This window comes from Oculina patagonica, chromosome 4, assembly GCF_052425735.1.
Source record: "Oculina patagonica isolate OP01 chromosome 4, crgOcupat, whole genome shotgun sequence".
NCBI classification, from domain to species: Eukaryota; Metazoa; Cnidaria; class Anthozoa; order Scleractinia; family Oculinidae; genus Oculina; species Oculina patagonica.
Window position 1 is genome coordinate 59576799 of NC_135761.1, and position 13624 is coordinate 59590422.

The 13624-nt window shown below is 39.0% G+C and overlaps 1 protein-coding gene and 1 non-coding gene across 3 annotated transcripts in view; one reads left to right on the forward strand and one right to left on the reverse strand.

Annotated features, from left to right (window-relative positions):
- LOC144647739 (uncharacterized) overlaps positions 1 to 13624 on the forward strand; it is a 74341-nt gene that overhangs the window by 28366 nt on the left and 32351 nt on the right. Inside the window, exons 1-4 of one of the 2 annotated variants that reach the window (XM_078507413.1) lie at positions 999 to 1281; positions 2897 to 3541; positions 4323 to 4862; positions 5914 to 6905. In XM_078507413.1, coding sequence (XP_078363539.1) covers positions 1083 to 1281; positions 2897 to 3541; positions 4323 to 4862; positions 5914 to 6557 — 2028 coding nt within the window. In that variant the 5' untranslated portion in view covers positions 999 to 1082 and the 3' untranslated portion in view covers positions 6558 to 6905. Of the gene's footprint in view, positions 1 to 998; positions 1282 to 2896; positions 3542 to 4322; positions 4863 to 5913; positions 6906 to 13624 lie in introns of those variants that run through there. The other variant, XM_078507415.1, reaches the window with a different exon arrangement.
- Trnal-caa (transfer RNA leucine (anticodon CAA)) lies at positions 181 to 302 on the reverse strand. Its single transcript has 2 exons — positions 262 to 302; positions 181 to 226 (listed from the first exon to the last, which is right to left on the reverse strand). It is a non-coding gene; the product is annotated as a tRNA-Leu (tRNA).

Genomic DNA, 13624 nt, shown 5'->3' on the forward strand with positions numbered 1-13624 from the left:
GGTAAACCCTGCCTGCGATGGACTGGAAAGATCCTGTCTTTGGGGGTCAGCGATCACTCAATGTTACATATGCCGTTATAGGACACTTTTGCCTATTTGGCTCATTTTTTATTTCTCTCAGAAACAAAAGTAAAAATAAAAACTTCCTTTTTAGAGTTTGTTAAAATTTTGACAGGGTTTTGTCAGGAGTGGGATTCGAACCCACGCCTCCATTTGGAGACCAGAACACTCCCCCAATTAAATACTGGGAAGGGAATGACCCTTGAGTCTGGCGCCTTTGTAGACCGCTCGGCCATCCTGACTTGTGATGAAGGGGACAATACTGAGTTCATTTGAGTATTAAAGAAAGTAAGCCAACAAAGCTAACAATACTACGAAACAAAGCACAAAGCCCAATTGCTCTCACTAAAAGCTGCATTAGAACTCGACTTGTGTTGCATTGCTCGTTCTCGTATAAAACTTCACATGTTTTGTTTGTTTGTTTGGTTTGGTTTTCTTTTTGTTTTTCGATGGCTCAAAAATCCTAGTCTGAACAACTGCTTATATTACAAACACATGTGGCATCTCAGCCTAAGGTCATTTTTAGCTGGTGATTCAATTTGTGTTCTCCCTTCCCGAGCAACTAATTATTAATGCCATTTCGATTCTTATTTTCTAGCCTCAATTCTAGCCTGCGTAGCTGGGTGCTTGTGTGCACTTCAAACCCTAAAAAAAAAAACGCCAGCCACGCAGGCTACTTTTTTTTCAGTATTGAGACGAAAAGGGAAGTACTGTCACCACACTGATAACGTGTCAGTTTGAAACTTGGTATTAACTTCCCAACAATTCGGTCGCGACTAAAACTCTTTAATAGTTGAACAAAACCGTTTTGCTGAACTCCGGAAATACCGCATTTCAGTTTATACTGTCAATGGAGATTTAAAATCCAATGCGAATTTCAGCTTCTTAGAACAGTTTGGCACGTCACCACCCACACTCGTGATCTCGGTATCGCATAACGAGCTGAAGCCATTACTAAACAACTCCCGGGAAACAACTCTGGTGTCTCGGGTAAAATAGCGGATTGTTAAAATCACCCCGAAATGACTGCTCAAACGCAAAGTTTGCCTTCGTTTGCTTCTGTCATTTCTGTTTTGTCTATTGTGTTTTATTGCGTTGGATTCTTTCGAGTTGAGCTACAGTTGAATGAGCAGAAGGAGAGAATCAACGCTCTTGAAAGCGTTGCGGAAGCCAAGTCGCCGTCACACAACCCAAACATGAAGAAATTCAAGAGTTTTCCTGGTAAGTCTGGCCTTGAGAATATCGTAAACTTCCCGGCGAAAAAAAGTAGAAATAGGATGCTTTAGATCATTTCGTACGAGCCTTTTCAAAATTGCAACTAACGGAGTGTCGCTAAGACGTGTGCCTAAAAGTATTTGACCGATCGATCTTTCGAGATCTAATAATTGTGTCAAGTGTGAAAACACGTAGTCCACGTACAACACCGGCACATGAAATGCAAGCATTGACCGACATAACTGGTTTTAGTTTTGGAAAAATAACAATACTTTAGAGAGCAGAAACGATAGACGAAACTGAAATACCCGATGCACATTCCTTTCAATCTATCTGTTGTTTTTCGCCAATATTTCCAAATGCTCAAAAGACGAATAACGTTTAAGGTTGCTGCCTTTAAATGTTCGTTACTTTTTGAAGTTTGCTGTAAACAAACTGAATATTAATTTAATACAACTTTATATTTTTACATTCATAACTCTGTCGCATTGAAAATCCCGAGAGCTTTACGTGCTCTTTCAACTTCCTGTGTGCTGTGGCAAACAAACCGAAGGTTAGCAGGTCAAGTTGTCTCAAATCAAACGCAGACAACAAGAAAACAAGAATTCGAACGAATTTTCTTTTTGATTTTGCTGACCCAGTGATAAGGAAAAAAAAAAAACACAGCTTGACGAAACTCGCAGGTTGCAACGTTTTTTACACAAAAGGATTTCCATACATTTAGGATATGCTATCTGCCAAAGCAATGTTGCCATTTCTACTAGTATCATGTATCATGTTTGTCTCGATTGGAAGTGTTTATTTGTGATATTAATATATGTTGCTGTCTCAGTGAGTCTCGCGGTAAAAATAAAAACAAAGAGCAATTCGTCAAAAACATGTTTCCAACTGGGCCGCGTTGTTCAAAATACGATTAACGTTAATCCAGAATTAATGGTGCTCTAAGTTTTATTTTCCTTTGCGTAAAGTGTTTTTCACTGCTAATGTTTCGTGCAGTTTGAAATAAGTGAAAGTCGAAAGTGACGGAGAGGACGTAAACATATTTAAAAATTAATTAATTAATTTTGGCAGTTTGTCAATCCAGACAACTCCAAAACACATGTGTGATTTTCAATTTTAAATCGTATTCTTATTTAAATATAATATCGTTTATTTTAGTTTATTACAATTTAATATTAATTTCTCTTAGGTAGGTAGTTAGTCACACGTACACACGACCCTTCAAGCATGTATTTGCTTTAAAACAGATCGTGGTTAAATAAAGGTTTATTATTATTATTATTATTATTGTTATTATTATTATTATTATTATTATTATTATTATTATTATTATTATTATTATTATTATTATTATTATTATTATTATTATTATTATTAACAGAAATCCTCATTGAAAGACAAATACAACCATGTAACTAAAATCCAACTTTGGGCTAATCCTGGATTAGCTATATCGGGTAATATTCTGTTGTACTGCTAACGTTTAAAAGCAAGAAGAGTTACTTCTTCTTAAAAGGAGTTAAACTATCTTAATATAAATAAAAAGGTATAATGTAATAAAACAGTAGCTTTTTTTTATCTCCCCTTTATGTCCATTTGAAATCTTTTTTTTTGTTGGTAGAAATCCAAAAACCCCATCGAAACAGACGTCAAGCAGATTCCAGTAAAAACGCAACAGAAGATAAAAACACAGCAGAAGCAATGATCAAACTTTTATCGCAACTGTGTAAATCAAAGGGTGACACGTGCTCGTCAGGTCCTCCAGGCCCTCCCGGCCCACCTGGACCAAGAGGACACAAAGGAACCCGGGGACGAAGGGGACAGAAAGGAAAAACTGGAAGCAAAGGTGATAAAGGCATTATGGGATCGCCAGGAATGAGCGGCAAGCAAGGCATTATGGGACCTGCTGGGCTTAAGGGAGAGACTGGAACCAAAGGTGAGAAAGGAGACATAGGGCCCGCAGGCATGCCGGGAAGTAAAGGAGAACCTGGTGAATCGATATCATCTCCTGCTGTTGTTGTTTCTCCTGTGACGTTGACAGTGAACGAAGGTGGATCAGCCTCATTTCAGTGTTCAGCCAGCGGTAATCCTGAGCCTGCATTAATGTGGAGAAAACTAGACAATCAGTCAGAAATCGTTCAGTCAGCGGTTTCAGAAGGAAAGTTGCAGTTAAAGAAGGTGACCGGAAATGACTCGGGTGTGTATCAGTGTTCAGCAACAAACATCCTGGGAAACGCTCGGGCTGTGGCACAGTTAGAAGTAAACGGTATGTAAATTTTATTATCGTTATATAAAATGGTTAAATTAAATACCGTGACCCCGGCTTAAAAAATTGTAAAGGTGCTACTTCATAAATCTACGGGCGATGCCTCAGTTGCTTATTAAACCCATCTTTGCATATGGACTTGAATTGCTGTGAATTTTAATAATCTCCAGGAAAGGATGAAAGAGACTGTTTCACGGACGAGTTTAGTCTTTGTTATTAAATTTTGCAAAATACTCACTATCAAACTTAATGTTTGCGAAGAAATTTCCTCTGTGGATCTTAGTAGACAAAACCATAGCTTCGTGTTGTCTCCCGTGCATTATAAGCTATGGTTACAACTGTTTAACCTTACAGGACTCTTACAGTATTTCAAAAAACCAATTCATATCTCAAACCGTAAAAAATGTTATTCAGTAGTTGTCCATCCGCACGTTCTTTTGTGTTTGCTGTGTTATTAAAATGTTCCTTTGCTGTTCTAAGAAGACACTTTTATATTTTACCTAATTTGTTGCCATTTCCCGATGCCTAAATTTGGCTTAAATACACGACACAATTCTTTTAGGTTACAGCAGCTGGTAAAATAGAATGAACTGTAAATATGAATAATTGTGTCTGGTCTTAGACATCTTTTATATCAATGGAACACAGAGTCTTAATATCAACGCTAATTGCAGAAGCTAGATAGCGGGAGGAGATAAACGATGCTGTTTCCAATGTACAATGCACGGGAACTGTTTCTCTGTGGTGTCAAATTACGGATTGTTATTTTGCTTTCTTGTAGTTCGTCCCCGTGTTACCCTTCTTTCTGGACCTCTTCACGCTATTGAAGGAAGTGACGTCACTCTTCCCACTTGTCACGTGACTGGCAATCCACAACCTGTGGTCACGTGGAGCAAGTCATTTGGTCAGTTACCTCAAGGGAGGGTGCAGTACAACAACAGTGTCATCAAACTTCTTGACGCCCGTAAAGCTGATTCTGACAACTACATCTGCACTGCGAGAAACCTTTTGGGAAGTGCTGTGAAGAGAACTGTCCTAGTTGTGGTCTCTCTGCCACAGTTTACTGTTAAACCTCCTGTGAAAGTTGGTGCAGTTGTTGGCGACACTTTGAGGTTAAACTGTAGCGCTACCGGTGATCCACAACCAGTCATCAGCTGGAAAAGACAAGAAGCAGCACTGCCAGTTGGACGGACCCAGCAGATCAATGGCGCGTTAATTATTAGAGACATAACAACGAGTGATACAGGGAATTATATTTGTGTTGCAACAAGTGCTGGAGTGTTTGATGTCGAAACTGGTTCGTACGTTGAGGTCATTAAAGGTATGCTTGGAAGACAACTTATAATAAAACAACACGTAGTTTGAATTCTTTAATATCTAATATTTAATATTATCCTCTATCTGGTGTAAATCGACATTCGATAGACCCAGCTGCCATTGCCTTTATAGCTTAGCTGTTTGTTGTTTGCCATTTTATTGAAACCCCGTTGAAACCATGTTTTGCGAGATTTCCTTTCTTAACGGTTACCGGTAAGTTGCTACTAAAACTGAAATTTTCTTTTCATCCCTTAATTTTAAACAGAGTTCTCCCAGGTGTTCAAAGGGACAGTGTCAGGCAAGAATTCATTCTCAAAGATGTATATAATCAATGGTTTTTATGTGATTTTCTTCCAAATAACACTGTCAACTTGAAAACGTCGGCGCGACCTTTTCAAGTTCTTGGCCACTTTCTTCCTACCCGTCCATAGCTACACAACTGTTTAACAATATATTTTTCATGACTAGTACAGTGTGTTTTAGCAAGGCCAGGCCACTACTAGTGGATTTGCATTAAAAACAACACCTTCATCGGATTTCAAGTTGCACTATGATCTCGGTGACACTGCCCCTTTAATGCCACTCTATGTTTCTTGCCATGTAATCGATATCGAATTCGTCTTTTTCATTTTCCGTTTTTGCCACTCGATTTTACGGAGGTCAAATTTTTATTTAAACATAGCGGGAGAGTTATTCTTCTGCGTAAAATGAAACGCCGATTGAAGTAAAGCAATGTTTAATAGCTAGCTGGGATTAATCGAATCGCCGGATTTGCTGCGATCTCTGAACAAATCAAACGAAATGTCAACCGCCCTGATTTGAAAGTGATAAATATCGCAAAGTATGCACAGAGAATTAGTTTATTACATAATGCGCTAGAAGTTAAAACTAGTGCACGCTAACTGAGGGAACTAAGTCTTTTTTGAGGTTCATTCCACGAATAGACGGACCCTTGACCGTTGTTGTTTAATCAAAGAGCATCAACTTTCATGCCAGACAAATTTTGCTGCAGTAAGTAAATGGTTATTTGAAAATGAGCTTCTGGTTCATTTCAGGTCGAGATTGTTCGGATCTGTTAAAATCAGGTCACACTCAAAGTGGAGTGTACTCTGTCGACCCAGACGGTAAAGGTCCCTTCACTGTCTACTGTGACATGCGTACTGACGGTGGAGGCTGGACAGTGTTTCAGCGAAGACAGGACGGCTCGGTAGACTTCTATCGGGGATGGAACGACTACAAAGCAGGCTTTGGTCAGCTGACTGCTGAGTTCTGGTTAGGAAACGACAAAATCCACAGGCTGACGGCCTCTAGACCCATGTCTCTACGAGTGGAGCTGGAAGACTGGGACGGAGTTAGAGCGTATGCCAAATATGGCAAGTTCAATATCGGTGATGAGCAGGCGCTGTATCGACTTGAAGTGGGTTCATATTCAGGTAGAGCGGGAGATTCGTTAACACGTGGTCATAATGTTAATAACATGGCGTTTACTACTAAAGACAGAGATAATGACCGACATAGTGGTAACTGTGCTGTAATTCGTACCGGCGCCTGGTGGTACAGCAATTGTGATATCTCTAATCTTAACGGAAAATACCTGGGAGAAAAATATAATGGTGCACAAGGTGTCCGATGGTACTACTTCAAAAATAGAAATCTTTCCTTCAAATTCGCTGAGATGAAATTGAGGCCATCATTGTAGAGAAAAATTACAAGTTCCAGGGTTAGGTGGTTTCAAGTCCTGTGTTATCGAACAGTTTGAAATGATAGTACGCTTAACAATTAGTTATGTAACGAATTTTTAAATATAGCAAGGAACTGTAATATTCCGATCTTTTCTTCAGTTCATCTGAAAGTATTAATAATAATAAAGATAAAGTCTTTTATAGCACGAATTTTATAACAAAATGAACAACTCTGCTCTGTTTGCATGGACAAAGATACAAAAAGTTAAAATGACAGTTATATGCAGAAAATATACAAATATTTTGGTTAATCAATGTAAGAAATAAAAACTAAAATATATAAGTTTTGTATAGGAAAACGGTCAGTAGTGAGGGAAGGACCGGTTACTCCTGTTATTTGTGGAATTAATTATTTTTTGTGGAATTAATTAAGTAGGTGACGTCATCAAAAATGGGGCGTAAGTGACGTCATCGAAAATGGGGCGTAATCTAAAAATAGAAAAATTACATCGGGGTGTAATCTAAAAATAGAAAAATTCCATCATTGGGGCGTAATCTAAAACTAGAATAGTGACGTCACAATACCCCAGGGGTAAACGTCATAAAAATGATGAGATCATAATTTAAAAATAGAATAGGGACAGTATTGCCTTCATCTTGTTTATTGTCGCAAAATAAAATAATATTTTGATATACATTAAAGAATATGCATTCAGAAGTCTTTTTAAAGGCAAAATTATCGGTATATTTAAGCTTTGTGGAGCAGCCAACCGAAAAGTCATGGGAGCAATTATTTCTCGTTTCCATTCTAACTCGGGTAATAGTTCGAATATAATGTATGCAGGTTGACGCAATGTTTTGCTGTGATAGACCAAAGTGGCATTTTCATATCCCCCGCATATTCTGTTCATCTCTGGTAAGTTTTTGCTTCTAGTCCAAACTAGAATTAAATAACTTCGCGATTCTCAATCAACTAACACCAAGATTTATCGCACGCGAATTCGCATCAACTTGAACTAATTAGTTTACGAAATCAACATTTCACTGGCACTTTTTTTGTTTAACGAAATTACGTTTGTGAAGATCTATGATGTCATAATTTAACTTTCTACTCTATGGTGGGAGCGGTTTTCAGCATAACACAGAACAGGCATGAGTATTTATTTTGGTCAAAGTTTTTAGCTTCGTAATTATTGAAGTTGTCTTGTCGCATACATTTAGTACTGCTAACATACCGGTAATTGTTTTTAAAACAATGGTAAAGACTCGATGCGCTCTAGTGAACAAAGCATGACCAATCGAAAAGTTAAAACAATAGAGTGAACACGCTTCAGTGACCTCGGATATAAACACGAGTTTTCGGTTAATAATAATACACTAAACACACAGATTGTAAGTAAAATAAACTTTTATTTCGATCGTTCAACATTACAATGATTTAATTTAATACTCCTCTTCTTGTTCTTTGTAAGATTTGTAAGGCGAGGTTTTATGTATTCGCCGGGAGCGTCTGGAAGGCCTTTTCGGTTCATCATCCAAGTAATTTACGAATCGGATTTGAGGTCGTTTCCGCTTTTTAGGCGGAGATAATGATTCCACCGTGGGAGGAGGTGTTAGGATTGATGGAATCAAGGAAGGCGATGGTGCTATTGTCAGGGGCACCCATCGAGAATATAGTTCAAAACCACTTAAAGATAGCACCGTTGAACGTATTTTAGTATTTAAACGGTAGATATAGGCATATTTTTATTCCCTAATTTTTTTTTATCTGTTCGGATTTCCTAGCTGAAAGTCTAGTGATCCGAAAGTTATAGGGATCAAAACTTACCTTTTCGAAAATTCCAGCCAGAGAAAGGCTCCCGAAAATTCTAGGTGACATTTTTAGAGTAAAAAATCCGTCAAAAATGAACAATTATACCATTTTTTAGATATTCGAAAATCCTAGGAAAGGCAGGCAAGCAAAAAAATTTACAATGAATGTTCCGAAAATTGTAGATCTCAAATCGTCTTCCGAACAGATATTTTAACGAAATATTCCGTTGGGTGCCCCTGTATTGTGGTTGGGGTGGCTTGTACTGGTGGTTGAAATGGCGTGGCTGGAATAATCGCCGGTTGTTGACTAGGGGCTAGTACAGTTACTGGTTTTTGACTGGCGGCTGATGCTGTTGGTGAATTCTCTGTGGTAGAAATTTGTTTCTGCTCTTGGGTTGCTTCAGGTATTGAATTCAGCTGGTGTTTGTATGTCAAAAACCTGTTTTGCAGCTGCATGTATTGCCTTGCTTTATCATAGTCTGAAAGATCTGTTCGATTCAAAAGATTATCCATATTATTCTGTAAGCGTTGCATCTCCGGAATAACCGGGGGAGCCGTCAGGTTTTGCTGCTTAAGATATTGCAATAGTTCGTGAGAAACCTTGTCTTCAATTTCGCCTTTGTCGAATCCTTCTTCACCAGGTAATACGTTCGTTCGCAATCTGCAACTGTCCTGAGTGGTTGGTTTAAGATCAACAAACAGATAACCAAATGGTCTCTGTACCGCGTCTTCGTACTGTTTCATAAACCAAGCAGTTTGTCCAGGATACATTTGTTTTGCTAGTGTCAAAATCTGCAGTTTGTCGCGGGGGGTTTTGAAAAGTACCAAGTAATGGCTGTTTAAGCTGATGCTTCGATTGCCTTTGCCTTGATGGAAGAGGTTTTGCACGATGTAAATAAAACTCAAGTTGCGATGATGCGATCCTTTAGTAAACAGGTTCACGACTCGGTTGTCACTTCCGGCTTCGATCATTTGGTCGTCGATGACAATCAAGTTTCGTTTATTAACATCAAAGTAAGAATCTTGTTCTAAGGTCTCAGGGATACCCTTGCTAAATTCAATTCCAGGTATCGTCATCAACAACTCGCTATAAGCGGGCTGCCACTGAGAATAGCACCAAACAATCCTCTCAGGGGGTAGGTGAATTGTCGTGTGAGCCTGTTGCAACAAAGATTTAACCCAGAGCGTCTTGCCCGAACCTGTCATTCCCGCCACCATACAGGTAAACGGATGCCCCAAGTGAAACAGCTGACACTGCAGAGAAATCGCAGCTAGAGAAATCGACATAGATTGAAATGGAGCATCGCTAGAAATCGCGGACATTGAAGTCGGTGAATTTTGATGCATCTTACATTAACCGCTCGCGAAACTTGGTAATAGCCGCTGATTCGAAAGCCTGACTTTGGGCTCATATACATCTACGATGGTACACAAAAATGCAGCCTACACAGAGTAATATTTTGTGAAGTAGGAAAACCACTGGTCTTAAAATTTCCTGATAATAAAAATGGAGCAAAAGATCTTTCAAACGATGGCTTTTGCGGCAAAATTGGAGCAAAGACGGCTGAAATATCGTAGCTCAAAGACAGCGGATTTTGGGATTTCAATGTGAACTGCCGCCGTGTGTTTACAGTATGCGATTTTTTGTAGTTTTCTAACGGCAAAGATACAAATGAAATCTAATCGGAAGGAGATGTAAATCATTTGGTGAGTTAGATTCATGTATAGTTTTATCAAATCTGCTTTCACATTTTTTCGATCACATTCAGTTTGCCGATAATCCCCGTTTATAAACTTTAAGTTTTCGGTTTTCGCCATACATTTCTCCTCTACGCCTTATAATTTTGGTCTCAAAAACTGTTCGCAGAAAACGTTCATGAATACAAATGAAATTCGAAGTCTGCACTTCAATTCTTGTACAATGTGGTTCTTAATACATCAATCTATTGTGTTCCGCTTTCACATTTTTACATTTGTTAATTTGTCAAGAAATATTTAATAAAACATTTCATTCTCCATACATTTTCTTTGTAATTCTTGCGTTTGCTCCTACGGTCAATGTACCGCAGGACATACTATTCGCGGACTCGGAGGTCCGCGATTTCTAGAGATGGAAAACCGGAAGTACTATGTTTACTGCTCATGTGTCTTTGCATGCTATCTTTCCATGAAAAATCCTTTTGACAAATAGGACAGGACCAACTCATGTCAACGCTCTCACAACTCAACGAGAACTGAATTTCTGTGCAATGTTTCACAATTATATTGTTTATCTCCGCCACCACCACCACCACAATTCTATTGTTTAAGTCCACCACCACCACCACCACCACAATTCTATTGTTTAACTCCACCACCACCACCACCACCACCACAATTCTATTGTTTATCTCCACCACCACAATTCTATTGTTTAACTTCACCACCACCACCACCACCACCACCACATTTCTATTGTTTATCTCCACCACCACAATTCTATTGTTTAACTCCACCACCACCACCACCACCACATTTCTATTGTTTAACTCCACCACCACCACCAGTATTAATTATAAAGAAAAACCTAACTACCGTTAGTTCATTCTTATAATCATGACTCGTGTAGTAAAGAACAATCGAGGTTTCCTTCAACTTTTAGCTGACTGTCCTTCTCATCAACGCCAGTTTCTTCTTAAGACAGCCACTCCACAACAGATCAGCACGCATTAGTGCAACTTATTTATAACGTTCTCAAGGAAAACATACCAATCTCTGAAGAAGATAAGCGTAAAGTGATACCCTACAAGATTGCTCTAGTCAACCTCGTTGAACCAAATGTTCCCTTCAAGACAAAGAAACGAATTCTTGTACAAGAGGGTGGAGGCTTTATTCAAGAATTATTGACCCCTGTTATAAGTAGTTTGGGACTTCTTATGTTATAAGAGCATGGCTGTATCCTTAAAATTGATCATTTATATCTTGCTTTTAACGAGCGCTGGTCAATATGAAGAGAAAGATAGACTGGGACGATGAAGAGGAGGAAAGCGGACAAGAAGATAGCACAACCTCTGATGACGAGAGCGATGACGAGGAACCCCGGATAAACGATGTTTTAAATAATCTTTCCCAAGCTGTGTCTAGAAAATATGCTTCTGAACTGCTGCATAGCATGGCCACCTCCAAAGATATCTTGTTTTGGACACCACGCGGACAATTACTCCGAAATCAACGCATAATACCAGTAACAAACATTTCAGAACTGGTCGAGTATGTGCTACTTCCACACAACGATGATGTAGCCAAACCCCGCGCACTCAATACCTTTTCAGAGGGACTGGCGGAGCTGGGAGTTAAAAAGCGTTTGATAAAGAATAAGAAAGTTCTAAGCGATATATTACAAAAAGAACAAGCCTATCGTGATAAAGAGGAAGAGGAGGATGACAATAACTCAACTGACAGTAGTGAAGAGGAGGGAACAGCTTCTGAGGAGGGTAGTGGAGATGAGGAATCTCAAGGGAGCGAGAAAGAAGCCGAGAATAGCGATTTCGAAAATGTAATTCAGACAAAAGCTAGTTCTCCATGTGAACACTGCGAGGGTTCCAATGTATATGATACTCCCGGGGGGGGGGGCACTCCCATATATGAGCTATATAGGTATGTGCCGCTGTGAAGGGTAGGGTTTTCAAGCAGTTTAGTCTGGGATAGGGTTAAAAAATCAGAAAGTTTTGGTCTAGAAAAGGGTAGCATTTGCCGGAAAACTGATCTGTGTTATGACGAATTTAGTCCAGAATAGGAATAGAAACTCAGAAGAGAAAGAGGCTTTCCTAAACGTAAATAAAATCATCGCAGCATCGTTGTTGACAGATGGTTTTCCATTGAAACACTGATAGTGATACAGTTCTAAAAAATGCAAGTCTGGGATAGGGTAGGGATTTACGGTGTCTAGTCTGGTATAGGGTTGCAAAAATCAGCTGAACATGGTCTGGTATAGGGCAAGGGCTTCAAATTCCCAGCGGCACACCCCCACCCAAAAATATACAGGGTGCCCCCCCCCCCGGGATGATACTGCGATCATGAAATGCCCGAAGTGCTTTTGGGAGGATAACTGTAAAATTTGTCCTATATGCGAGCACGAAATCCCTCTTGACCGAAAGCACGGAAAGGATACTTTGCGTCGATGTTACGATTGCGGAGCTATAACACACAAGAACGTGAAGACATCAAAATCCACATTTTATCCCCCAAGCAATAAATCATTGTAATGTTGAACGATCGAAATTAAAGTTTATTTTACTTACAATCTGTGTGTTTAGTGTATAACTTTTTTTAAAAAAAAACAACAACTCTGTACCGATATTTTTTCTGTAATAAGCGGTTCGAAATCTTTGTTTATATCCGAGGTCACTGAAGCGCGTTCACTCTATTGTTTTAACTTTTCGATTGGTCATGCTTTGTTCACTAGAGCGCATCGAGTCTTTACCATTGGCTGCGGTCACATCTACGACGTAACTTAAGGTCGCGCAGGACCCTTGAAATCATTATGTATGTATTTATTTAAAGAGTATGCACGAACTGCGACGACTGAAGCCGACAACAAACGAAATATTCATGAGAATTTTTTTTCTCAGAGTTCTTTGTACAAGTAATTACACGGTATTGTTCTCAGCCTCGCATCTCGTGCGCTGGAACATAGCGAATTATCATGATTAGATTCACAGCTTTAAATAAAGCACACGTTGTTGTAAACATCGACTCGGAAGGTCTTCGGAAGCCTCAAAACCTGCAATTCTGTGTCCAAGTTTTCCCCGCCGATATAGAATTTCAAGAGTTGATTCGCGAGGAACATAAACTTGGTGTACTCTATTGTGTTCTGGCTAGAGCGAATTTTTAAATTTCCTTCTCAAAATGAAGATAGCATGTTTCAAAGTTTAGATTTCACATTTTTACTCTCTTAGAAGCCATTAAATTGTAGCAGTTTTTAAAATCAAAAATTTCGTTCTAGTGGGAACACAAAAGAAGTTACGACTTATCACTAGGCTATATAATCATTTAATTTGGTGCGCTGTGCTAGCTGAAAACTTGGACACAAAATCGCATTATCTTCAGTTAAACTTTTAAGGGCTTGTAACATCACAGACAACGGTCATCTCTCAGTAAAAGGACAATCATGATGTAATTCCATCATCCCTGGGTATACTTATTAAATTTTAGAGGAATCGATATTCAAAATGTAGTGAATTAAAGCTTTACAAGACAGCACTCCAACAAGAAATTTGGCTAATGAATATAT